The sequence below is a fragment of the Palaemon carinicauda genome, chromosome 23 (genome assembly GCF_036898095.1).
Source record: "Palaemon carinicauda isolate YSFRI2023 chromosome 23, ASM3689809v2, whole genome shotgun sequence".
Taxonomy (NCBI): Eukaryota; Metazoa; Arthropoda; class Malacostraca; order Decapoda; family Palaemonidae; genus Palaemon; species Palaemon carinicauda.
The window spans coordinates 71701643-71727667 of NC_090747.1; the positions used below are offsets into that span (position 1 = coordinate 71701643).

The window sequence follows — 26025 nt, forward strand, 5'->3', positions numbered from 1 at the left end:
AGACTCCCAACCTTTCCTAAGATTCGTCTTTGGAAAGGTTGTGTACCAGTTCCAAGCCCTGTGCTTTGGCCTAAGCACGGCACCTCTTGTGTTTACCAGACTGATGAGGAATATTGGGAAATTCCTTCACTTGGCAGACATCAAAGCCTCCCTCTATTTAGACGACTGGCTTTTAAGAGCTCCCACAAGTCGTCGCTGTCTGGAGAATCTCAGATGGACTATGGATCTGACCAAGGAACTGGGCCTCCTGGTCAATTTAGAGAAGTCCCAGCTCGTCCCATCCCAGACCATTGTCTACCTAGGTATGGAGATTCAGAGTCGAGCTTTTCGGGCTTTTCCGTCGGCCCCAAGGATCAACCAAGCCCTAGAATGCATCCAGAGCATGCTGAGAAGGAACCGATGCTCAGTCAGGCAGTGGATGAGTCTAACAGGGACACTTTCATCGCTGGCCCTGTTCATCGAGTTAGGGAAACTCCACCTCCGCCCCCTTCAGTATCATCTTGCTGCTCACTGGATAAAGGACATGACGCTAGAGACGGTCTCAGTTCCTGTTTCCGAAGAGATGAGGTCTACTCTAACGTGGTGGAAGAACAGCATTCTTCTCAAGGAAGGTCTACCATTGGCTGTTCAGACCCCCGACCACCGTCTCTTCTCGGACGCATCGGACACGGGCTGGGGTGCGACACTGGACGGACAGGAATGCTCGGGAACATGGAATCAGGAGCAAAGGACACTTCACATCAATTGCAAGGAGTTGTTGGCGGTTCATCTGGCCTTGATAAACTTCAAGTCCCTCCAGCTAAACAAGGTGGTGGAGGTGAACTCCGACAACACCACAGCCTTGGCTTACATCTCCAAGCAGGGAGGGACTCATTCGAGGAAGTTGTTCGAGATCGCAAGGGACCTCCTCATTTGGTCAAAAGATCGAAAGCTCACGCTGGTAACGAGGTTCATTCAGGGCGATATGAATGTCATGGCAGATCGCCTCAGCCGGAAGGGTCAGGTCATCCCCACAGAGTGGACCCTTCACAAGAATGTTTGCAGCAGACTTTGGGCCCTGTGGGGTCAGCCAACCATAGATCTATTCGCTACCTCGATGACCAAGAGGCTCCCGTTGTATTGTTCTCCGATTCCAGACCCAGCAGCAGTTCATGTGGATGCCTTTCTGCTGGATTGGTCCCATCTCGACCTGTATGCATTCCCGCCGTTCAAGATTGTCAACAGGGTACTTCAGAAGTTCGCCTCTCACAAAGGGACACGGCTGACGTTGGTTGCTCCCCTCTGGCCCGCGAGAGAATGGTTCACAGAGGTACTGCAATGGCTGGTCAACGTTCCCAGGACTCTTCCTCTAAGAGTGGACCTTCTGCGTCAACCTCACGTAAAGAAGGTACACCCAAACCTCCACGCTCTTCGTCTGACTGCCTTCAGACTATCGAAAGACTCTCAAGAGCTAGAGGCTTTTCGAAGGAGGCAGCCAGAGCGATTGCCAGAGCAAGGAGGACATCCACTCTCAGAGTCTATCAGTCTAAATGGGAAGTCTTCCGAAGCTGGTGCAAGGCCAATGCAGTTTCCTCAACCAGTACCACTGTAACCCAGATTGCTGACTTCCTGTTACATCTAAGGAACGTAAGATCCCTATCAGCTCCTACGATCAAGGGTTACAGAAGTATGTTGGCAGCGGTTTTCCGCCACAGAGACTTGGATCTTTCCACCAACAAAGATCTACAGGACCTCCTTAGGTCTTTTGAGACCTCAAAGGAACGTCGGTTGTCCACTCCAGGCTGGAATCTAGACGTGGTCCTAAGGTTCCTTATGTCATCAAGATTTGAACTGCTCCAATCAGCCTCTTTTAAGGACCTCACATTAAAAAAACTTTTCCTCGTGTGCTTAGCAACAGCTAAAAGAGTAAGTGAGATCCACGCCTTCAGCAGGAACATAGGTTTCACATCTGAAACGGCTACATGTTCCTTGCAGCTCGGTTTTTTGGCTAAAAACGAGCTTCCTTCCCGTCCTTGGCCTAAGTCGTTCGAGATCCCAAGCCTGTCCAACTTGGTGGGGAACGAACTGGAGAGAGTACTTTGCCCAGTTAGAGCTCTTAGGTACTATCTAAGAAGGTCAAAACCTTTACGAGGACAATCAGAAGCCTTATGGTGTGCTATCAAGAAGCCTTCCCTACCAATGTCTAAGAACGCAGTTTCTTACTACATCAGGCTTCTGATTAGAGAAGCACATTCTCATCTGAAGGAAGAAGACCTTGCTTTGCTGAAGGTAAGGACACATGAAGTGAGAGCTGTGGCTACTTCAGTGGCCTTCAAACAGAACCGTTCTCTGCAGAGTGTTATGGATGCAACCTATTGGAGAAGCAAGTCAGTGTTCGCATCATTCTATCTCAAAGATGTCCAGTCTCTTTACGAGAACTGCTACACTCTGGGACCATTCGTAGCAGCGAGTGCAGTAGTAGGTGAGGGCTCAGCCACTACATTCCCATAATCCCATAACCTTTTTAACCTTTCTCTTGAATACTTTTTATTGTTGTTCTTTGGGTTGTACGGTCGGCTAAGAAGCCTTCCGCATCCTGGTTGATTTGGCGGGTGGTCAATTCTTTCTTGAGAAGCGCCTAGGTTAGAGGTTGTGATGAGGTCCTTTAGTATGGGTTGCAGCCCTTTATACTTCAGCACCTAGGAGTCGTTCAGCATCCTAAGAGGACCGCTAGGCTCAGTAAGGAAGACGTACTTAATAAAGGCAGAGTAATGGTTCAAGTCGACTTCCTTACCAGGTACTTATTTATTTTATGTTTGTTATTTTGAATAACTAATAAAATGAAATACGGGATACTTAGCTTCTTTGTTAACATGTATGCTGGTCTCCACCCACCACCCTGGGTGTGAATCAGCTACATGATCATCGGGTAAGATTAATATTGAAAAATGTTATTTTCATTAGTAAAATAAATTTTTGAATATACTTACCCGATGATCATGAATTAAAGAACCCGCCCCTCCTCCCCATAGAGAACCAGTGGACCGAGGAGAAAATTGAGTTCTTGTTGACAAGAAGTACTTGAGTACCTGCTCACAGATGGCGCTGTTGAGTACACCCCCACCTGGATAGCGATCGCTGGCGTATCCCGACCGTAGATTTCTGTCGGGCAACGGAGTTGACAGCTACATGATCATCGGGTAAGTATATTCAAAAATTTATTTTACTAATGAAAATAACATTTTATAATAAAGAAATACAGTTTTTCATTTTAAGAAAGGAACTTCTCTCAGTTCAATGAAATATCTATAATGCAAACTTGCAACTTTCACAATCATTTATTGTTTATTGTTTAAAAGTTTTATTTTGAATGTAATATATTTTCAGCATATGAACATTAAAATAATGTTCAGCTGACAGTTCTGTTTCTTAATTCTAATTTTTATTTCAAATTAATACAGGCAGCAATAAATCTAGAAATATATGGGTCCCAAGTTAGCCATATCGATGTTAAGGTTGAAGGCCTTAATGGACAATTACCGAACCTTGACCTGGTCAACCTTATTCACCGGCTGTGCCAGAGAGAGACAGTTCTCCACACTTTCAAAAACAGAGTAAGTTTTATTTCTTTTCCAAGAAAAGCTACAAATGATCAACATATTATGATCAGAAATTATAAGAAACTAATAAGTTTCTTAAAATTCCTGCTTTTATAACTTTGATTGTAAAATGATCATTTTTGTAAATGTGTATATGTGAATCTTATTAAATTCAAGGTTTATTTTTATTAGAGAGTTGTTAGAAACTTTCAAAATATTTTGCCTTTTGATTAGAGGAACCTTAGAGGGTATAACTTGCAAAATGCCTTGCATAGCATACAGAATGAGGGATAAAAGGGTAATTTGTAGCATTTAATTGTAAAATTGAAGAGACTGGGTAGTCAGGAAGTAATCATATCATGCTGAATAAAAATAAGGCAGAAAGCAATGCAGCTGGTGTCTAGTATTAGCTACTGTGTGTCATTCAAGGTATGCTACGAGTGGTAACACTCTATTGGGTACTTGTAAGCAAATCCTTTCGAGTGAAGGCAATAAGATTTTAGAAATAGGGTTTAGAGAAGGATTTTGTTAATGATATTGCTCCACAATAAGAATAGCAATATCTGTACTCCAATTGTGATACATATTGTTTAATCTTTTATAGAAAGCGTTTGTTCCGTAACTTACATACAAACCACGCTATTCAACATGGGTTATTACTTTCGGTGTAGCTGAAATGACGAGCCATTAGAATTTTAATGAGGGTTTACTATCCCACCGCTAGTTAGCGGGGGTAGGGAGGGTATCTTGCTACCCCCCCCCCTCACACATACCTGTGCTTGAGCTCACCTTTGTCTCGGCTCGGGTGGTAGTCGGACATGTCCGCTTTCACACTCGCCCTCTTTGACAGCCATTTAATGCTTTTTGCTTTTCCTTTGACAGGTGTGCGTGAAGTTGGCCTCTGCTATGCGAAAGTGTCTTGGATTACCCGACCGCCCTTGTGGCACGTTTATGTCGGTGGTCGATACGGACCCTCACACCCTTTGTCCTTATTGTAGGGGCCAGCGATGTGATAGAAATAAAGTGTGTGGTGAGTGTAGGGAGTGGTCTACCGCCCAGTGGGAGAGGTTTTCTCGGCGCCGGAAGAAGAAGTCCAGGCGGGATATTTCTCCTTCGAAGGTTTCTTTGAAAGGAGAAAATCCCAAGGGCTCTTCTTCCGTGGCCAAAATCTCCTCCGAAGCTCCCACTCGATCGGTTTCCTCCGAGAAACTGTCGAGTGGTAGCGTAGGCCATAGTTCTGTTGCCCGATCTCGGGGTTTGGGAGAGGGAGTTACCTCCTATAGCGAGGCAGCTCCTCCTGGATTTAAATATTCATGTATTTAATGATGATTTGTTTCAGCTTTGGGCTTCCTTGGGGCTTGAGGGTTCGCCCTCCAAGGAAGCCTTGTTTGACATGATCCGGTTGGGGGCCGATGTCAAACAATCGCCGACTTTAGCAGAGGTTGATCCTCTGTCTATCGTCGACGTTGTCGTGGCAGAGGCTTCCGATGCGTTATCTCGAACGTCTGCTCGTGATGATCCTGCTGTAGCTGAAGGCTTAGTTCCTCCCTCTGCACATCCTTCGAGTGAGGAACTAAGTCCAACGGTCTCTCCTGCCGGTGATTCTCCCCCTCGGGGGAGTTCACTCGCAGAGACTACTCTTTGGAGGACTTCTGATGGTCATCCCGCTGACCCCACGGCCCCCAGAGGGCGTATAAGGCGTAAAGCCCGCCTTCCTCTTCGCCGTAGAGGCCTTCCCTTACCTCACAAGGGTGTTAGGAGGCGCCTCTTCGGTTCATCGTCTCAGCAGTCTGCCGCAGAGGAACCTCGCCATCGTTCTCCGACTCTCCCAGCTACAACCCTGGACCTCTCTGCAGATCGTTCGTGATCTCCTTTGGTGGAAGGTCGTCCTTACAAAGGACACGCCGACCTTCCACCCGTCAGACCTGCTGACTTTCCGTCGCCGTTCCTGGCTGCTGACGCGCTGTGGGCGCCAACGCATCCTATTGTAAAACGGGCAACGGTCCCTTCGGGGCATCAAGGGCGTACAGTATGCGCAAGATAATGCATACGTCCCTTACGTGCCAGCACTCTCCTGTGCGCCAACGATCACCTGCGCACCAGCGCTCACCTGCCCAAATCAGTAGAAGATGTTTCTGTTAAATCGCGTCAGCGCTCTCCAGATCGCCAGCACGCTACTGCACGCCCTCATCCTGCTGCGCGCCATGTGCGCCTTCGTTCTCCTGCGCGCCAGCGCTCGCCTACGTGCTTGCGCTCTCCTGCGTGCCAGTGCTCGCCTGCGCGCCAGCGCTCGCCTACGTGCTAGCGATCTCCTGCGTGCCAGTGCTCGCCTGCGCGCTCCCCTGCACGCCCGCCTGCGCGCCCGCGCCAACAATCTCCTGCGCGTCCACAATCTTCTGATCTGGGCGCAGTGGGGAAGCTAACTTCTTCCCCTGCTCGCCAGCACTCACCAATGCGCCAGCGATCGCCAACGCGCCATCGTTCCCCGCTTGCGCGCCATCCCTCGCCAACACGCCTTCGCGCGCTGTCTCCAACGCGCGCCCTGCGCACCCACGCCCATCGCCACAGCCTGATGTGTGGTCTCATGCGCACCCGCGCGCAAGAGATGTGTCTCCTGCGCGCGCCCAACGGTATCGTCCGCACGGGCTCTTCGGCTGGACCCTGTGCGCAAACAGTCACCTTCGCGCGCGCGAGCGCTTATCCATCCTTCAGCGCACCCTCTGCCTTCTCCAGCTCGCGCCCCTGCGCGCCATCGCTCGCCTATAGGCCCGCTCGCGCCAACAGTCTCCTGTGCGCGACCGAGAGCATTTCCCATTGCGCGAGCGCCAGCACGCTCCCCACCGCGATCCTCGACCCCCCACGCGCGAGGCTGCAGGATAACGCGCGGCCAGGTCATCATCCCCAACCCCACCCACCCCCACAAGCGCTGAACAGCACGCTCGGCGGGGGGGTGGGGGAATTTCCTTCTTCATCTTTTCAGGCGAACCCCCCCCACCTTTGGTAACTTCTCCTAGGGATCGGTCGATCCCCTTCCCTCCAGAGGGAGTTTCTGACAGCACAGCCGTCAGTCAGCAGCCTTGGTTTGGGTCCCTGGTCAGAGCGGTCATGCAGGCTCTCTCTGAGCTGGGCCACAAATCACTGGCAGCCTCTACTCCCCTGAAGAGGAGGAAGAGAGGAGTGTCAAACGTGGTAACTTCTCCGAGGGCAAAGCTGACTCCTCGTAAGTCCTTGAGGAAGTCCTCCTCACCCCCCCAGACTTTCACTCCCTCCCCTTTGGACGAAGATTTCCCGTCCTCAGGGGAGTCACGTGAGGTGAGGCGTTCCCCCATCGCACCAATGAGGGTAACCCCACCTCGCGCCGGAAAGTCTTCTCGGGTAGGGGTGGAGAAGAGCCTCCCACCATCGTTATTGGAGTCCTGCATCCCTCCCAGGAGGGAGTCGAAGGACTCTAAGACTGTGCCGAAGTCATCTTCAAGGCTTAGACCGGAGCCAGCCAAGCACTCGGAAGACGTCCACGAGTCCCCCCCAAGAAGAGCCTTTGGGGACAGGAGACTTCGCTGCTAGCCCTTTAGGAGGAGAGCTGCAGGAGTCAGAGCATGCGTTCTGGCAGGTTCTGACCCTTATGAGGAATATCAATGGGTTTACGGATCCAGAGATTCCCCCTCTTGAGGGCAAAGACATGGTCTTGGGCCTAGTCTTTGGGACTCAAAAACCCTCGAAGGCCAGTGCAGCTTTGCCCTAGTCTCAAGGGGTTAAGAGTGCCAGAGACAAGATTGAAGCCCAGCTCTCCGAGCTTGCCTCCTCCAGCCGATCTAGCGTCGGCAACAAATTCCTCCCACCTCCTTGTGTCTAACAGAGGAGGTACTTTGACATCGTTGAGGAGACTTGTTTAGCTCTTCCCCTACACCACTCCTTGGAAGAGCTTACCAGAGGAGTCCCTCCAGAGAGACTCTCCAACCGGCAGGTCTCGTTCTCGGCGACAGAGATCCTTAGCCAGGAGATGGTAGCGAAGTGTGCCATGCAGGCAACTTCGTGGCTGGACATCTGGCTAGGGTCCCTAGGCATCCTGCTACGTTCAAAGGACTTGTCCAAAGAAAGTACCAGGAAGGCCATGGAGACCTTTTTGCTCTTGGGCACTCGCACGATCGAGTTTCTAGCCCACCAAGTCTCGAACTTGTGGGCTAATACCATCTTGAAACATCGAGATGCGGTGTCTGAGAGATTCCACCAAAAGGTCCCCAATACCGAGATCAGCAGGCTCAGACATTCTTCCGTCATGGGGAAGAACTTGTTCGAGCCTAAGGACGTGGAGCAGGCGGCTGAGAGGTGGAGGAAGTCCAACCAGGACTCTCTCCTACATAAGGCTTTAACATCGAAGCCCTACAAACCTCCAGCGACCCAGCAATCACGTCCTACCAAGAGTACGAAAAAGGCAATTGCAGCAAAGACGACGGTGTCTAAGCCCTCTCCTGTCAAGGACAAGAAAAGCAAAAAGTCCTCCAGGGGAGGAAAGAATCCTAGAGGAAGCTGCCGAGGCCGCAAACGCTAGGATTGTGCATGTCCACCAGTGGGGGGATGCCTACAAAGTTGCGCGAACAGGTGGCAGCAACTCGGGGACGATTCCTGGACGATTTCTGTAATCAGTCAAAAATATCGCGTCCCATTCACAACATCTCTATCTCCCCTAACAGCAGATCCAGTGTCGTTGAGCTCCCTTGCCATGGGATCAGCCAGGGGGCAAGCCCTTCGGGCAGAAGTCCAGACCAAGTTGAAGAAGGGCGCTCTCCAAGAGGTCCTCGACGGGTCCCCATGCTTCTTCAGTCGACTCTTTCTTGTAAAGAAGGCATCTGGAGGCTGGAGACCAGTCATCGGCCTCTCAGCTCTGAACAGGTTTGTCAAGCAAACTCCGTTCAGCATGGAGACTGCAGACACGGTCAGACTTGCAGTGAGACCGCAAGACTTCATGTGTACACTGGATCTGAAGGATGCGTACTTCCAGATCCAAGTCCATCCGTCTTCAAGGAAGTACTTGAGATTCAGCCTAGACAACAAGGTGTACCAGTTCAAGGTGCTGTGTTTCAGTCTCTCCACAGCACCACAGGTTTTCACCAGAGTGTTCTCCCTAATATCATCGTGGGCACAGGATCGGCATCCGTCTCCTCCGTTATCTGGACGACTGGCTGATCCTAGCAGACTCAGAGTCATACCTTCTTCGACACTGAGACAAACTTCTGGGACTTTGCCAAGATCTGGGGTTCATGGTAAATCTTGAGAAGTCCTCTCTGCTTCCCTCTCAGAGACTGGTATATCTAGGCATGATCATAGACACCAATCTCCACAAAGCCTTCCCATCAGACGACAGGATAGCAAGGATGAGGAGGGTCGCAAGCCCTTTCCTCAGACGAGAAGAACTTCCAGCCCAATCGTGGTTACGTCTCCTCGGTCACCTCTCATCCTTGGCTCATCTAGTTCCCAACGGTCGCCTCAGGATGAGATCCCTCCAGTGGCAACTTAAGTCTCGGTGAAATCAGGGTTATGATTCCCCGGACGTCATGATCCCTATGGGTCCTGCGGAACAGACGGACCTTCAGTGGTGGGTGACAGACGAGAACCTACGAAGAGGAGTGGATCTTCTCGTCCTCCCCCCGGATTTGATGCTGTTTTCGGACGCCTCAAAGAAACGGTGGAGTCCCACGTTCTGCAACACAGGACCTCAGGCTTTTGGTCAGAATCAGAAAAGTGCCTCCATATAAATCTGCTAGAAATGAAGGCCGTATTCCTGGCCCTTCAACAGTTCCAACAATACCTGGCGGGTCACTCTGTGGTGGTGATGAGCGACAACACCACAGTAGTGGCTTACATCAACAAGCAAGGAGGTACCTTTTCAAAGCAGCTATCCCATCTTGCAGTAGAGATACTGAGATGGACCGAAGCCCACTCGAGTCCACTATCAGCACGCTTCATTCCAGGCAAGAGGAATGTGCTCGCCGACAGTCTGAGCAGGGCATCTCAGATAGTGAGTACCAAGTGGTCTTTGGATCATCTAGTACCCAACAAAGTCCTGACTTTGTGGGGTTCCCCGACTGTGGATCTGTTCGCTACAGCGTTGAACTTCAAGCTTCCGCTGTACAGCTCCCCAGTTCCGGATCCCAAGGCGCTCTGGTAAGATGCCTTCCAACAACGGTGGAACAACATCGACGTATACGCCTTTCCCCCATTCTGTCTGATGAGGAGGGTGCTCAACAAGACCAGAATATCGGTCAATCTTTCGATGACCCTTATAGCTCCGCTATGGCATCACGCGGAATAGTTTCCGGACTTTCTGCAACTCCTAACGGAAATTCCGAGAACTCCCTCCGCGACACGAGCTACTCGAACAACCACCCCTTAACATCTTCCACAAAGCCGTAGCTTCGCTACGACTTCACGCCTGGACACTATCCAGCATCTCGCTGAGAGAGGATTTTCGCAACAAGTTGCGGTCAGGATGTCTGGACACCTGCGAAGGTCATCCGCATCTGTCTACCAGGCAAAGTGGGGAGTCTTCTGTGGTTGGTGTCGTGGAAGGGGTAACTCTCCACTCGATGCCACTATTCCAGCAATAGCGGAGTTCTTTGTTTATTTGCGGGAAGAAATGCGCCTTTCAGTCTCGGCGGTGAAAGGCTATCGTTCAGCCTTAAGTCTAGCCTTCAGGCTCAAAGGAGTGGACATTTCTTCCTCGCTGGAACTTTCCCTACTCATACGAAGTTATGAACTTACCTGCCCTCAGTCGGAAGTGAGATCTCTTCCATGGAACGTGGTTCGAGTTCTCAGGTCTCTTAAGAGACCTCCCTACGAACCATTACGCCAGGCTTCAGATCACCACCTACTAGCTTTGGCCTCGACCAAGCGAGTCAGTGAACTTCATGGTCTCTCTTATAACATCGCCCATTCAAGGGGAAGGGGGGAGGTAACGTTCAAATTCGTCCCTGAGTTTATTGCTAAGGTTTATTCGACTCCTTCCAGATTTCAAGTCTTCGTTCTGTAACAGATGACCCAGACCATCTCCTACCGTGTCCAGTGAGGAGTCTGAGGCTATATCTCAAAAGAACTGCTGCAGTACGTCCCCAGGTGCTGGCATTGTTTGTGAGTACTGGGAGGACTAAGAGGAGAGTTACCAAGAATACCATCTCAGCATGGATTTGTAGGGTGATCCATCTGTCCCTGAATCCAGACCCTCCTCCGTCACGTTGCCCTAGAGCACATGACGTCGGGGGCATAGCTACGTCCCTGGCCCTCAAGAAAAACTTTTCAGTGACGCAGGTGCTCCAAGCTGGGGTGTGGAAGTGTCGGACGACCTTCACAGCCCACTACCTGCAAGACGTGACCCACAGGAGGATTGATACGTTTTCTATCGGCCCTGTGGTGGCTGCACAACAGCTGGTTTAAAACCTCAGGCTCCTTAATGGACAAGTAGCAGAAGGTTGAGGGCATTGTTACCCGGTCTTAGTCTGCATGAATGAAAAGGTATGTCTGGCCCTTATTCTTTTCTTCATCCTCCCCTCTCGTGGGGAAAGCAGCATCCTGGATTCTCTGCACAGCTGACCTCGAACCACTGCAGGTAAACCATGTTTCCTTGTGTTCGTAGTATTAAGCTAATACTGTCACGTCCCCATACCCTGACGAGGTGGTATTGGGAGAGTCCTAGCCTAAAGTTTCCATCTAAAGGACTACAGGTCAACTTCCTAGGACGAGTCACACTTCATGCCTTCACACACAGCTTATGTAGGCCGCAGCCCTTGCGTAGCAAGGTTCTAGCAAGGTGCAGGGACTCCTTATTGTTGAGTGCTGACACACTCAGATACTGAGTCCCCGGGCAAAGCTAGAAGCCAGTACTGGCTGGGACTTAACACCATATTAAATAGCGTGGTTTGTATGTCAGTTACGGAACAAATGACAAATTCGGATGTAATTTGTATTTTTCCTAACTATACAAACCTTAGCTATTTAATCAAACTTGCCTGCCAGCCCTATCCCCTTTGAAGTCCTACCTCCAAGCAAAGTGAGCTCAAGCACAGGTGTGTGTGAGGGGTGGGGGTAGCAAGCTACCCTCCCTACCCCCGCTAACTAGCGGTGGGGTAGTAAACCCTCGTTAGAATTCTAATGGCTCGTCATTTAAGCTACGCCGAAAGTAATAACCCATATTAAATAGCTAAGGTTTGTATAGTTAGGAAAAATACAAATTACCTCCGAATTTGTCATATTTCATAAATAATTTTATCTTTGGAATGCAATTGGTATACAGTATTATCAAAGAAGCAAATTATTTCTCAAACACTTCCTGTGGTGACTATCTCAGAGACAAGACAACAGTGAGAATCTATTCAATTTATGATTATGAACACTAGCCTTCCTGTTGAGTTATTTTATATATGCTTTTCACATTAAGAAATCTTTGCTTTCCTTTTTTAAATACCCTGATTATGATTATGAAGACTAGAAGTTAGTATGACCTGTTGATTTCTTGACATCTGCTATTAATGTACTGTATTATACAGGATTAATAAAGTGTACCTATACTATCAAAAGTGATATTTGAATTAGTAAAAGAAGAGAATAGTCAGCTTTGTCTGTATCCTCTATGAATATTCGAAGATGATGGTATGTGTATTGAGAAAGGAATAATAAATCAAATAGAAAAGGAGGAATGTAAAATAAATTCTCGTGATGCAGCTATTATTTTTAATGAAATATATTTCAAAGAAGGTCTCCTTACTTAATTATAATAATAACGATAATAAAATAATAGTAATAACCTTATTCACAGGTAGATCATCCTCAGCCTGAGACATTTAATGGATGGTACCATCAATTTAAAACACTTTTGGCAATGATCATGTCTCAGGCCACTGGAGTTCCTACAGGCAATCATGGCCTGTTTCATAGGTATGTAGAAATATGAATACTGTACTATATAATACTTGGTAAGTCTTGATTGCAATTATACAGGTTTTACACATCTATTACTGCTGTAATATGTGTGTGATCCTTAATTGTAAAATTATGTAGAATCCCCTGTTTCCTACTATAGGTAGTAGGTTGGCCAGGGCACCAGCTGTCGTTGAGATACTACCGCTAGAGAGTTTTGGAGTCCTTTGACTGGCCAGACAGTACTACATTGGATCTTTCTCTCTGGTTACGGTTCTTTCCCTTTGCGTACACAGACACGGAATAGTCAGGCCTATTCTTTACAGATTCTCCTCTGTCCTCATACACCTGACAACACTGAGATTGCCAAACAAATCTTCTTCTCCCAAGGGGTTAACTACTAAACTGTAATTTTTCGGTGGCTACTTTCCTCTTGGTAAGGGTAGAAGGGACTCTTTAGCTATGGTAAGCAGCTCTTCTAGGAGACGGACACTCCAAAATCAAACCATTGTTCTCTAGTCTTGGGTAGTACCATAGCCTCTCTACCATGGTCTTCCACTGTCTTGGGTTAGAGTTCTCTTGCTGAGGGGACACTCGGGCACACTGTTCTATCTAGTTTATCTTCCTCTTGTTTTGTTAAAGTTTTTATAGTTTACATAGGAAATATTTATTTCAGTGTTTTTGTTGTTCTTAAAATATTTTATATTTCCTTGATTCCTTTCCTCACTGGGCTATTTTCCCTGTTGGAGCCCCTGGGCTTATAGCATCCTGCTTTTCCAACTAGGGTTGTAGATTAGCATTTAATAATAATAATAATACTGACCTTATGAATATAGTATTGTATTTTAGTAAATTATGATAACTTTCAGAGTACAGTAAATCCCATTCATAATCTTGACAATTACTGATGCATTTATTTGACATGTTGTCATTGTTGAATATTTGGCTCTTTACTCATGCAGCCTAAGTTAGATCATAGTTCATAAAAGACTTTATAACAGTATGTTCTAAACCCTTTTAGTGCCAAACCTTCTAATAATTTGTCATTCATGTGTTAGGCACTTTTGTAGACATTTTACTTAACTTAGCAGAAAAACTATTGAAGACAGGATTTTACAAGGATTTTATCATATAGCTTAATAAATTTTCTTTCTATTGATATGTAACTATTCATATCTTATAAAATTTTGATAGTCGTCAATATTTAAAGTAAAAGGAAAAAATGGTAATTACTAGATGTAAAATATGTTCAGTAGCTCTGAAGGGAGTAGAAAAATCAAATTTAAAATACAGTAAGTCCAATGATGTTCAAAGGATTGCAGTATAGTGTTTTAGTTTTGAATTTAAATTTTCATATAATTTTAAATCCTTATTGCAAAAGGAAGCTGTTACAGTTATTTCAAGGTACCTTATTTTTTTTTCGTATGGGAGTTATTTCTTCAGCCAAAATATAAATTTTTTTACAGTAGCTCCCCCTTCCCCAGTATCCAGGGTTGATATGTTCTTCAGCTTTTTGTATTTGGATGGTAGAATCTGCGAGAAATATGCAGATTCTATATGTTATATTTTCTCTGCACGGTACACATTCACACACAGAGATAGACTGTAATCAGCCAAGAGAGCAGGCAGGATTTAGGAACAATTATTCCACAACTAACCATATCCATGTAATTAATCAGAGTATGACAAACCACTGTGTATTGCATTGCATTTATAAACAGAGAAAGCTCTCAATTCTGTAAAAATTTCAGCAGCAATGAAAGCCCTTCAAAGACAAGGAGTAGATATACTGTATCTTATCAATTTACAACACTTGAAGATATCTACATGGGAAGTACAGCAATCCCAAAACTACATAAAGATTGTGAGAAAATTCTAATTGAGAAAGGAGTTAGACAGGAAGATCCCCATCTCTCATAAATTATTAGCAGCATGCATAGAAGGTTTTAAGAATTTAGATTGGGAAAATGTAGGAATTAACATTAATGTGGGATACCCTAACAACTTAAAGAGATACAGATGACATAGCTCTGTCTAGTCTTGTGAATCATAGGAGTAATTGCAAAATATGATAGAAGATTTGAATAGAGAAAACAGAAATATGTGACTGAAAATTAATATGAGTAAAACAAAGATAATATTCAATGATAATGCAGACAACAAATAAGGGTTATGGACAAACCTCTAGACATTGTTAATAAATATACATACTTCAGGCAGACAGTAAGTGTTTCCCCAGGACATGCGACCAAAACTAAAAGAAGGATAAGCATGGAATGGAGAGCTTTTGGTAAAGAAAATGAGATTATGGAAAGTAAAATGCCACTTTCTCTAAAAGGAAAAATATTTGCTGTAATCAAATGGTCCTACCAGTATTAAACTTGGAACCTTACTAAATCCTAAAAACATCAGATAGTTACGTTTCAAAGAGCTATGGAAAGAATAATAATAGGAATAACACTAAGAGACAGAAAAGGAGCAACACAGATACAAAATCAAACTATAGTAGAGAATATTGTAACAACATGTAAGAGAAAGGAATAGACATCACATACATATACCAAGGCACTTACCCCAATTTTGGGGGGGTAGCCTACATCAAACAAATGAAACAAAAAAGGGGACGTCTCCTCTCTACGTTCCTCCCAGCCTGACGAGGGACTCAACCGAGTTCGGCTGGTACTGCTAGGGTGGCACAGCCCACCCTCCCACATTATCCACCACAGATGAAGCTTCATAATGCTGAATCCCCTACTGCTGCTACCTCTGTGGTCATCCAAGGCACCGGAGGAAGCAGCAGGGCCTACCGGAACTGCGTCACAATCGCTCGCCATTCATTCCTATTTCTAGCACTCTCTCTTGCCCCTCTCACATCTATCCTCCTATCACCCAGAGCTTCCTTCACTCCATCCATCCACCCAAACCTTGGCCTTCCTCTTGTACTTCTCCCATCAACTCTTGCATTCATCACCTTCTTTAGCAGACAGCCATTTTCCATTCAATCAACATGGCCAAACCACCTCAACACATTCATATCCACTCTAGCTACTTACTCATTTCTTACACCGGTTCTCACCCTCAGTACTTTGTTCCTAACCCTGTCCACTCAAGATACACCAGCCATACTCCTTAGACACTTCATCTCAAACACATTCAATTTCTGTCTCTCCGTCACTTTCATTCCCCACAACTCCGATCCATACATCACAGTTGGTACAATCACTTTCTTATACAGAACTCTCTTTACATTAATGCCCAACCCTCTATTTTTTACTACTCCCTTAACTGCCCCCAAAACTTTGCATCCTTCATTCACTCTCTGACGTACATCTGCTTCCACTCCACCATTTGTTGCAACAACAGACCCCAAGTATTGAACTGATCAGACATGGGTAGGACATATACTATAATGAGAATGACAGATAATAGATGGAAAATAAGAATAACAGAATGAGTTGCTAGAGATTGGAAACGAAGCAGGGGAAGAGACAGAAAAGGAGCAACACAGATACAAAATCAAACTATAGTAGCGAATATTGTAACAACATGTAAGAGAAAGGAATAGACATGGGTTGAACATATACTATAATGAGAATGACGGATAATAGATGGAAAATAAAAATAACAGAATGAGTTGCTAGAGATTGGAAACGAAGCAGGGGAAGGAAGAGAAGACGATGGATTGATAAACTAAGAAAATTTTTGAGTATAGACGTGCAAAGAAAGACCTTTAACAGACCGAATGGATGGACACGTCTGAGGCCTTTGTCCTGTAGTGAACTAGTAACGTATTAGTAATAGCTATTGATGAGGATGGTGTGTGTGTATATATATATATATATATATATATATATATATATATATATATATATATATATATATATATATATATATATATATATATATATATATATATATATATATATATATATATATATATATATACAGTATATATATATACAGTGAACCCTCGCTACTTCGCGGTTCGACCATCGCAGATTCATCACTTCGGGGGTTTTTTCCATAACCCATATATATATATATATCGCTGATTTTCCGGAAATTTCGAAAATACCGCGAAATCTGAAGACCCCCAAATACGATATTTCGTTACCTGTAATTCCATTAATACTGTAATTAGTAATATCTGCTCTTACTGATTGTTCATTGCATTACATATGATATATAATTCAGCACAGAAAGAAATAAAACACGAAAAGAGAATGTGATCATACGATAATACAGTACTGTATACAGTACGTAGTAAAATTAAATCGAACATGAAACGCAAATCAGATGCAGTCATACCATATTAGAATGGTGTAAGGCTGCTGATGGCTACTACTGTACTACAAATGTAATGGATGTGCATCTTTTCCATGATTCTTTTGTATGTATACGTACGTAGTACTGCATCCAATAATATTCTTTGTTGCAAAAATCACATTTCGAATAAGCGTACGAGAGAGAGAGAGAGAGAGAGAGAGAGAGAGAGAGAGAGAGAGAGAGAGACACACACATCCTACAAAAGAATAAAATAACATACGTAAAGCTATTATTATTATTGTTATTATTATTATTATTGTTGTTGTTGTTGTTAATAAAATTATTATTGTTATTATTATTATCATTATTATTATTATTATTACTGTACAGTATTATTATCATTATTTATTATTATTATTATTAATACTGTACGTACGGTATACGCGGGGTATCTTGTACTTTGAGTTGGTAACCTACGCATCATATACTGTAAGACGGGTTGTGATTGGTTCAAGTGCTGATAGATGACGAATCAGAACTCAAGTTTTGTTATCTAGCCTGTGATTGGTGTTTTGCCCTCATCTCCAACCCGCAGCATCTGGTTTCTCGCGGGGCCCGGGTCGTCCACTTTCTCTTACGGCGTATCGCTGAGTAGACGTTCTTAAGTTTGTGAAGTTTTATCTGTGCTGTGTGCGACTGTTTTAAGTTGAACTTTTTGTTAAATCCTACTGTACAATGCCTCCCAAGCGTTCTGCTTCTACTAAGGCTGGTAGTGAGCCTAAACGCCACCGAAGGATGATGACGATTGCTGAGAAGGTTACGCTTCTCGATGTGTTAAAAGACGGTAGAAGTTACGTGGCCGCAGCCCGCCATTTTGGAATCAACGAATCCACCGTTCGCTATATCAAGAAGGACGAGGCGAACATTAGAAAGACGGCTGCAATCACCTTTAGCAGATCAGCGAAGCGAGTCGTTACAACGCATAATAAAACGATCGTACGCATGGAAGGTGCTTTAGCTGTGTGGATTGCCGACTGCCGGAAGAAGAACATAGCCTTGGATACGAACACCATCCGAACAAAGGCTTTGAGCTTGTATGAGAATTTTGCTGCAAAGGAACCTCAAGACGACGACGGCAACCATGCTGAAGAAGATGATGATGCAGATGATCCTCAACCAGGGACATCCACTGATTCCCAACCTCAGAAACAACGTTTTTCCGCCAGCAAAGGATGGTTCGCGAAGTTTCAGAAACGCTTCGCCCTGAAAAGCGTTTCCCTGCATGGCGAGGCTGCTTCGGCTGACACTGCCGCTGCTGAAACTTATGTGAACCAGACGTTCAAGAATATTATCGCCGAAGGTGGATACAAGCCGGAACAAGTCTTTAATATGGATGAGACCGGCTTGTTTTGGAAGAGAATGCCGTCGCGAACTTTCCTGTTTAAAGAGGAAGCCAAAGCCTCTGGCTTTAAAGCATTCAAGGATCGCGTTACCCTCGTGATGTGTGGCAATGCTGCTGGATTTTTTGCTAAAGCCGGGGCTTATTTATAAGTCGAAAAATCCTCGCGCTTTGAAAAATAAAAACAAGAATCTCCTTCCCGTGTACTGGATGCATAATCCAAAAGAATGGATTACGAAGATGCTGACCTCCAACTGGTTCCACCAGTGTTTCATCCCACAAGTCAGTGAATATCTCGTAGAGAAGGGCTTGCCATTCAAGATCCTTCTTATGGATAACGCTGGTGGACACGCAACTGACCTGTCGCGTGAGGGCGTTCAGGTTGAGTTCCTGCCACCCAACACCACGTCATTAATTCAACCGATGGACCAGGGGGTTATCAGGGCGTTCAAGGCCCTCTACACGAAGAATACCTTGGCGGACCTCGTTGCGTGTGTGGATGCTGCCCAAGAGGATGAGGATGAAGATTTTAACTTGAAGGCGTACTGGCGGCAGTACACCATAGCCACGTGCCTGAAGAATATTCAGAAGGCCCTTCAAGAGATGAAACCTGCCACTGTGAATGCGAGCTGGAAGAAGTTGTGGCCCGAGATTGTTTACGACGACGAGGGATTTACACCTGCTGAAATCCAACACTCTGCAGTACGCAAATCTGTGCAGTTGGCTGCCATAATTGGAGGTGACGGGTTTGGCGACATGACGACTGAAGACGTGGACGAGTTGTTGGACTGCCATTCCCAGCCCCTAACTGACGCAGACCTCGAGGACCTGACGAAATCGGCAAGCGAAGAAGAGAGTGAAACCCAGGAAGAGACCCAAGAAAATGTCGAAGAAACGGGCTTAACACTAGAACGGCTTGCCAAGGTCTGCAACCATATAAAGGAGGTGAAAGAAATGTTGCAAGAGTGGGACGAGGATATGGTTCGGTCGATGCAATTCTGCAACAAGGTTGATGACATAATGACTCCCTACAAGATGCTCTTAGATCGAAAAAAGAAGCAGCGGCAACAACCTCCGATCACAATGTTCTTCCAGCCTCACAAAAAAGAGCCAGTTCCTCCTGCTACTACGCCTTCGGAAGAAATTGAAGAAGTTGAAGAGGTGTCCCAGGAAAAGACACCTCCGTATGAAGAGACGTAAAATACTACCTGGCTGCACAGTAGAAGACATCATCAGCTTCATCATCATCATTTCTACTGTGCAGCAAATTCATCGCCATCATCATTCAAGTTTTTCTTGAACTTCTTTCGTGGTGAGTACAGTAACAATCTTTATTTTTTACTTTAATATTCTAACATTCTAATATTTGTGCCTGTTTTATAGTTTAGTACTGTATGCATTAAGTTGAAGGGAAGGTTTTAAAAGTCTACATGTTGTAACCTATCATATTTTTTTTTGTTTAAAATTTACATTTACGTACGTAAAACAATCTCTCTCTCTCTCTCTCTCTCTCTCTCTCTCTCTCTCTCTCTCTCTCTCTCTCTCTCTCTCGTAAATTGTTTTCCTGCTTTTTCTACGTATAGTATGTACTGTATGATTTTATATAGATACGGTAAATTATATTTGTACTAATAACATATTTTGTAAATGCTTTTACTGTAAATATCATTATTTATCACTTTCATCATGCGCGTTAAATGCCTTCTTTGTTCTGAGCGTGGTTGTTTACTGAGCGTACAATACTTTATGACGCCGTCGTTTCAGGCGGCGTCATAAAGAAAAACATTTCATTTGGAAGTCCTAAGAAAAATTAAGTAAAACATTGGTAATAAAAAAATCAACATACTGTATAATCAATATAATCGATGCAAAAACTAACCTATACATATATGTGTACACTAAATGAGTTTGTTTCTTCATTATGATCAGAGATGAACGTAAACAAAACATTGGTTGCCATTTTTTATCGTGCTTTTTAGTTGTTTAGGAAACGCATGATATAAAATCGCCTTTAATATTTGTGCCTGTTTTAGTTTAGGGTGCTGTAGTACATGCATTAAGTGTTCTGTACATTAAAGGGTAGTTTGTTAACAGTACTACGTACAAGGGAAGGTTTTAAAAGTCCGAATATACATGTTAAATAAATAGGTAAATATGATGTCACTACTTCGCGGATTTTCACCTATCGCGGCCGGGTCTGGAACCTATCTACCGCGATAAACGAGGGTTCACTGTATATATATATATACAGTATATATGTTATTTTTTTTTCAGTGGGAGTGAAATAGTTTTACTTATATCTGTCTGCTTATATTTTTCATAGGAGCTTTTGAGTGGAATTAAAGATTTTGATATATAACTATTGTACGCGACCCGTCAAAAAAGACGACTAATTATTTAGATATATATATGTGTATATATATATATGTATATATATATATATATATATATATATATATACAGTATATATATATATATATATATATATATATATATATATATATATATATATATATATATATATATATATATATATATATATATACTGTATATATATACAAAGTAATTTTATTTTGTATACAAAAGTTTGGGCTACTAGTGTTTTACAATTTTGTTTTAATAAACTGTTTCATTAAGCATTTAGAGAAAGATCATTAGTGTAGATATGCCACAATAAACTACTTTATGCCACCTCAAAAGTGTAGTTTGTTGACGGAAATTGGAAATTCTTAGTTATGGAATAGCCCAGCCTTTTAGACTCGTTTATTTTTATTGTTATAGCAAGAACTGATGGAAAATTTTCAGTTATATTAGGCTACTTTAGTATATTACTCAGAAAATTCATGTTCATGCTATCTATTTCCATTTAAGATGAGCATAGCCAATTATTTTTTATTTGCTATACTTGGGGTAGGGTTAAAGATTGATAAATTTATTTTAACTTTAATACAGAATTAATTTTCTAAATCCATCATGTAAATCTGTTATATTTTATTTTTATTAGAGATCGAGTTGACTAATTTAAAGTTTGTCCTGGTTTCTTTGGAGGTATGGCATTGCTGCAGTTACCCTAGAAGGTCCTGCTGGTCAGGTGAGAGGAAGGAGGATGGTCTCTCTTCAGCAACTTGGACGGGTTCTAGAAGGAGTTTGTCGGTCTCTAAATAATCTTTTGGAGCGTTTCCACCAGTCATTCTTCTTCTATTTGTTACCATCTACAAATAGATATATTTCTATAGGTATGTTTTAGTTCATAAATTTAAAGGATTGACTTCAAAATATTAAGAAAAAATATTAATCTCTTACCATACAGGTAACTAGCATGGAAGTAGAGCTTATACTGTAACAAGAATACCTAAGTTTCCTTCAGAACAATACTATATATACTGTATAAATATACTGTACCTAAAGGAGCAGAAAGAAAGTTTAGTGTTGGTTAAAATGTGTTCATGACTAACAATTATTTGTAAGTGTTTCCTAAATAGACAACTCTTAAGACTAAAGGCATTTTTGCCAGAAAATATTACAAAAAAATTAGCAGTTGAGTTGAGGAACCATTTTCTTTTGAGTGCCAATTAGGTTAATCATCAAAATGTCTCCCCCCCAAAAATTGGTAGGAATTTGAAGTATTCCCGAAATAACGTTGTTTTAATGAGGCCGAGTTGCTTGCCTTTAAAGGTTTGCGGTGTAATTTAGTGAACAAATTATAGCCAATAATGTCTGAAATGAAGAAAAGTTAATAATTCACAATATAAATTAGAAATATTGACATTAAGTTGTACTTTACCTTTGAGGAGGAGGATGATCTACTTCCATGATAACTTCTGGTAAAATATGTCATTAGCGCCTCGCTATGCTTTTTCAGAAGAGTGCTGATGTCATGCGTGTCCATTTCCAACACATTGTCTTGTTCCAGGACACAATTTCATTATCAACTGCCCCGTAGATTGGTTTTAATCCCTCAAAATTTCATTTTGGAGCACATTTAGGCCATAGTTTCCCTCACGCATAATTGATGGCTCTGTTGGACACTTATTCCCAGGCTTTGTCATTCATTTTAAGGTTATTGAAAATGTGGAAATGTTCTTTCCAAAACTCTCAGGGTCAATTGGGTTCCTTTGTTAACCGTGAAGCAGCGCTGGAACATTTCTTTTGTTTACAGCTTTTTAAAATTTGAAATCACCTGCTGATCCATGGGTTGGAGTATTGGAGTGGGGTTGGATGCCAGGAACTTTATTCTTATTCATTTAAATTCCTCCATTGGGTAATTTTTAAGGGTGGATGATGGCCACAAACATTGTCCTTAATTAAGCAACTATTTTTGAGGGGGGGCCTGGTTTTGTCCAAGCGGTACTTTTTTACCTTATGACCAAAATCCTCATTGACCTATTCCACAAACAAAATGCGAGTCGCCGAAGCCTTGTCGTTTAACCTCCACATAAAGTTCTGTTGGTTTTTCTGCACCTAGTACTTTTTAAAGGCTTGTGGTTTGATTTTGCGAATCCTGCTGCCATTAGCTCAGAACAGCAGGATTAGACAGTCTTTCATGGGATTGCGATTGGGAATTGACTTTTCTTCTGTAGTAATGAAGGTTCTCCTGGGCATCATCTTCAAGCATAACCATTCTTGTCCTAATTGAACACTTGCTGCTGCATGAAAGACTTGGAATCCATGAACCTTTCAAACTTTACAACGAAGGCCTCTTTTGCTTTCACATTGGAGGTTGCACCCTCACCATGTTGCACAACATTATGGATGCCAATTCTTCTCTTGAAATGTTCAAACCAGCCATGGCTCTGTTTGAATGTTTTATTTTTTGTCTGCTAATGTACCTGGCTCCTTTTTAACAAGGTCAGCATACAATGCCTTTGCTTTTTTACAAATAATGTTCAACAGTAATCATATCTCCTGCCAACTGCTTTTCCTTGATCCAGATGAGAAGTAATTTTTCTAGGGGTATTAGTCTGTTGAGTGTGGTTAGAAAAGTGTATGGTAGTGTTGATTAATAGGATTAAGGATAAAACAAAGGATGTAGTCTTAGAAGTGCAAGGAGGTTTTAGGAGAGGAAAGGGATGTAGGGATCATATTTTTACAGTTTGGCAGATATGCAAGAAATATTTAGCAAAAGGTAAGGTGTGTGTTGTGCTTGTGGATCTGGAGAAAGCTTATGATAAGACTTGATAGGGAAGCGATCTGGAATGTGATGAGGTTATATGGAATTAGTGAAAAGTGGTTTCCAGCAGCGAAGAGTTTACACATAGGCAGTAAAGCATGTGTTAGTATAGGAAATTAGGCGAGTTTGTGGTTTCCAGTGAAAGTGCAACTGAGATAGGGATGTGGGATGTCACCATGGTTGTTCAATTTGTTTGTTGATGTACAGTAGTTGTAAGAGAGGTGAATGATTGTGTGCTTAGTTGAGGATTGAAACTGATAGATGAGAGTGATCCTGAATTGGAGATGAATTAATTGTTGTTTGTGGATGATACTGTATTAGTTGCTGACTCGGAGAAGGTGGGTCGATTAGTGACAGTTTAGAAGGGTCTGTGACAGACAGAAGTTGAGAGTTAATGTGGGTAAGAGTAAGGTTATGAGATATACAAAAAGGGAGGGTGATGCAAGATTGAATGTCTTGTTGAATGGATAGTTACTTTAGGAAGTAGATAAATTTAAGTCCTTGGGGTCTATTTTTGCTGCAAATGGTGGAGTGGAAGCAGTTGTACATCAAAGAGTAAATGAAGGATGTAAAGTGTTGGGGGCTGTGAAGGGAGTAGTAAAGAATAGAGGGTTAAGAATGAGTGTAAAGAAATTTTTTGCATGAGAAAGTGATTGTACTACCTGTGATGTATAGCTCAGAGTTGTGGTGAATTATTATTATTATTATTATTATTACTATCCAAGCTACAACCCTAGTTGGAAAAGCAAGATGCTATAAGCCCAGGGGCTCCAACAGGGAAAAATAGCCCAGTGAGGAAAGGAAATAAGGAAATAAGTAAATGAAGAGAACAAATTAACAATAAATCATTCTAAAATAAGAGACAACGTCAAAACAGACATGTCATATAATAAACTATCAACAACATCAAAAACAAATATGTCATAAATAAACTATAAAAAGACTCATGTCCGCCTGGTCAACAAAAAAGCATTTGCTCCAACTTTGAACTTTTGAAGTTCTACTGATTCAACCACCCGATTAGGAAGATCATTCCACAACTTGGTCACAGCTGGAATAAAACTTCTAGAGTACTGCGTAGTATTGAGCCTCGTGATGGAGAAGGCCTGGCTATTAGAATTAACTGCCTGCCTAGTATTACGAACAGGATAGAATTGTCCAGGGAGATCTGAATGTAAAGGATGGTCAGAGTTGTGAAAAATCTTATGCAACATGCATAATGAACTAATTGAACGACGGTGCCAGAGATTAATATCTAGATCAGGAATAAGAAATTTAATAGACCGTAAGTTTCTGTCCAACAAATTAAGATGAGAATCAGCAGCTGAAGACCAGACAGGAGAACAATACTCAAAACAAGGTAGAATGAAAGAATTAAAACACTTCTTCAGAATAGATTGATCACCGAAAATCTTGAAAGACTTTCTCAATAAGCCTATTTTTTGTGAAATTGAAGAAGACACAGACCTTATATGTTTCTCAAAAGTAAATTTACTGTCGAGAATCACACCTAAAATTTTGAAAGAGTCATACATATTTAAAGAAACATTATCAATACTGAGATCCGGATGTTGAGGAACCACCGTCCTTGACCTACTTACAATCATACTTTGAGTTTTGTTAGGATTCAACTTCATACCCCATAATTTGCACCATGCACTAATTCTAGCTAAATCTCTATTAAGAGATTCACCAACCCTAGATCTACATTCAGGGGATGGAATTGATGCAAAGAGAGTAGCATCATCTGCATATGCAACAAGCTTGTTTTCTAGGCCAAACCACATGTCATGTGTATATAGTATGAAAAGTAATGGGCCAAGAACACTACCCTGTGGAACACCGGATATCACATTCCTATAATCACTATGGTGCCCATCAACAACAACTCTTTGAGATCTATTACTTAAAAAATCAATAATAATGCTAAGAAACGACCCACCCACTCCCAACTGTTTCAGTTTGAAAACAAGGGCCTCATGATTAACACGGTCAAAGGCAGCACTAAAATCAAGGCCAATCATCCGAACTTCCCGACCACAATCAAGGGATTTCTGTACAGCATTGGAGATTGTAAGAAGGGCATCACATGCTCCAAGGCCTTTACGAAAACCAAATTGCAAACTAGGGAGTAGATGATTACCTTCAGCAAACCTATTAAGACGTTTTGCCAGAAGACGTTCAAAAACTTTAGATAATATGGGAGTTATGGAAATTGGGCGGTAATCACTGGGACTTGAGCTACCACAAACACATTTACATAGAGGAGTAACATTTCCAATTCTCCAACTAGTGCTAAAAGCTCCTCTTCTTGCTAACTTGCGCAAAATAACAGATAACTTTGGAGCTAAGAAATCTGCTGTCTTTACAAAAAACAAAGGAAAAATACCATTTGGGTCTACACCTCCATAAGCATCAAGGTCCATCAACAAAGCTTTAATATCACGAGATCGAAAAGCTAAACTAGTTAGTTTAGCCTCAGGAAAACAGGAATGAGGAAGTTCAAGTTTTTCATTACTCTGTTTACTGTCAAAAACATCAGCCAAAAGGGTTGCCTTTTCCTTTGGACAGTGAGTGACTGAGCCATCTGGTTTAAGTAAAGGAGCAACTGTTGCATCTACACCAAAGAGTGCAGATTTAAGGGTAGACCACCATTTATGTTCCTGAGTTGTACCAGAAAGTGTTTCTTTTATGGTTAAATTGTA

At 43.0% G+C, this 26025-nt stretch overlaps 1 protein-coding gene across 2 annotated transcripts in view; it reads left to right on the forward strand.

The window, feature by feature from the left end:
• GAA1 (glycosylphosphatidylinositol anchor attachment 1) overlaps positions 1 to 26025 on the forward strand; it is a 205125-nt gene that overhangs the window by 128708 nt on the left and 50392 nt on the right. For both annotated transcript variants that reach the window (XM_068347028.1, XM_068347027.1), the window contains exons 7-9: positions 3441 to 3593; positions 12385 to 12503; positions 21199 to 21386. In XM_068347028.1, the coding sequence (XP_068203129.1) occupies positions 3441 to 3593; positions 12385 to 12503; positions 21199 to 21386 (460 nt within the window). The remainder of the gene's footprint in view (positions 1 to 3440; positions 3594 to 12384; positions 12504 to 21198; positions 21387 to 26025) is intronic.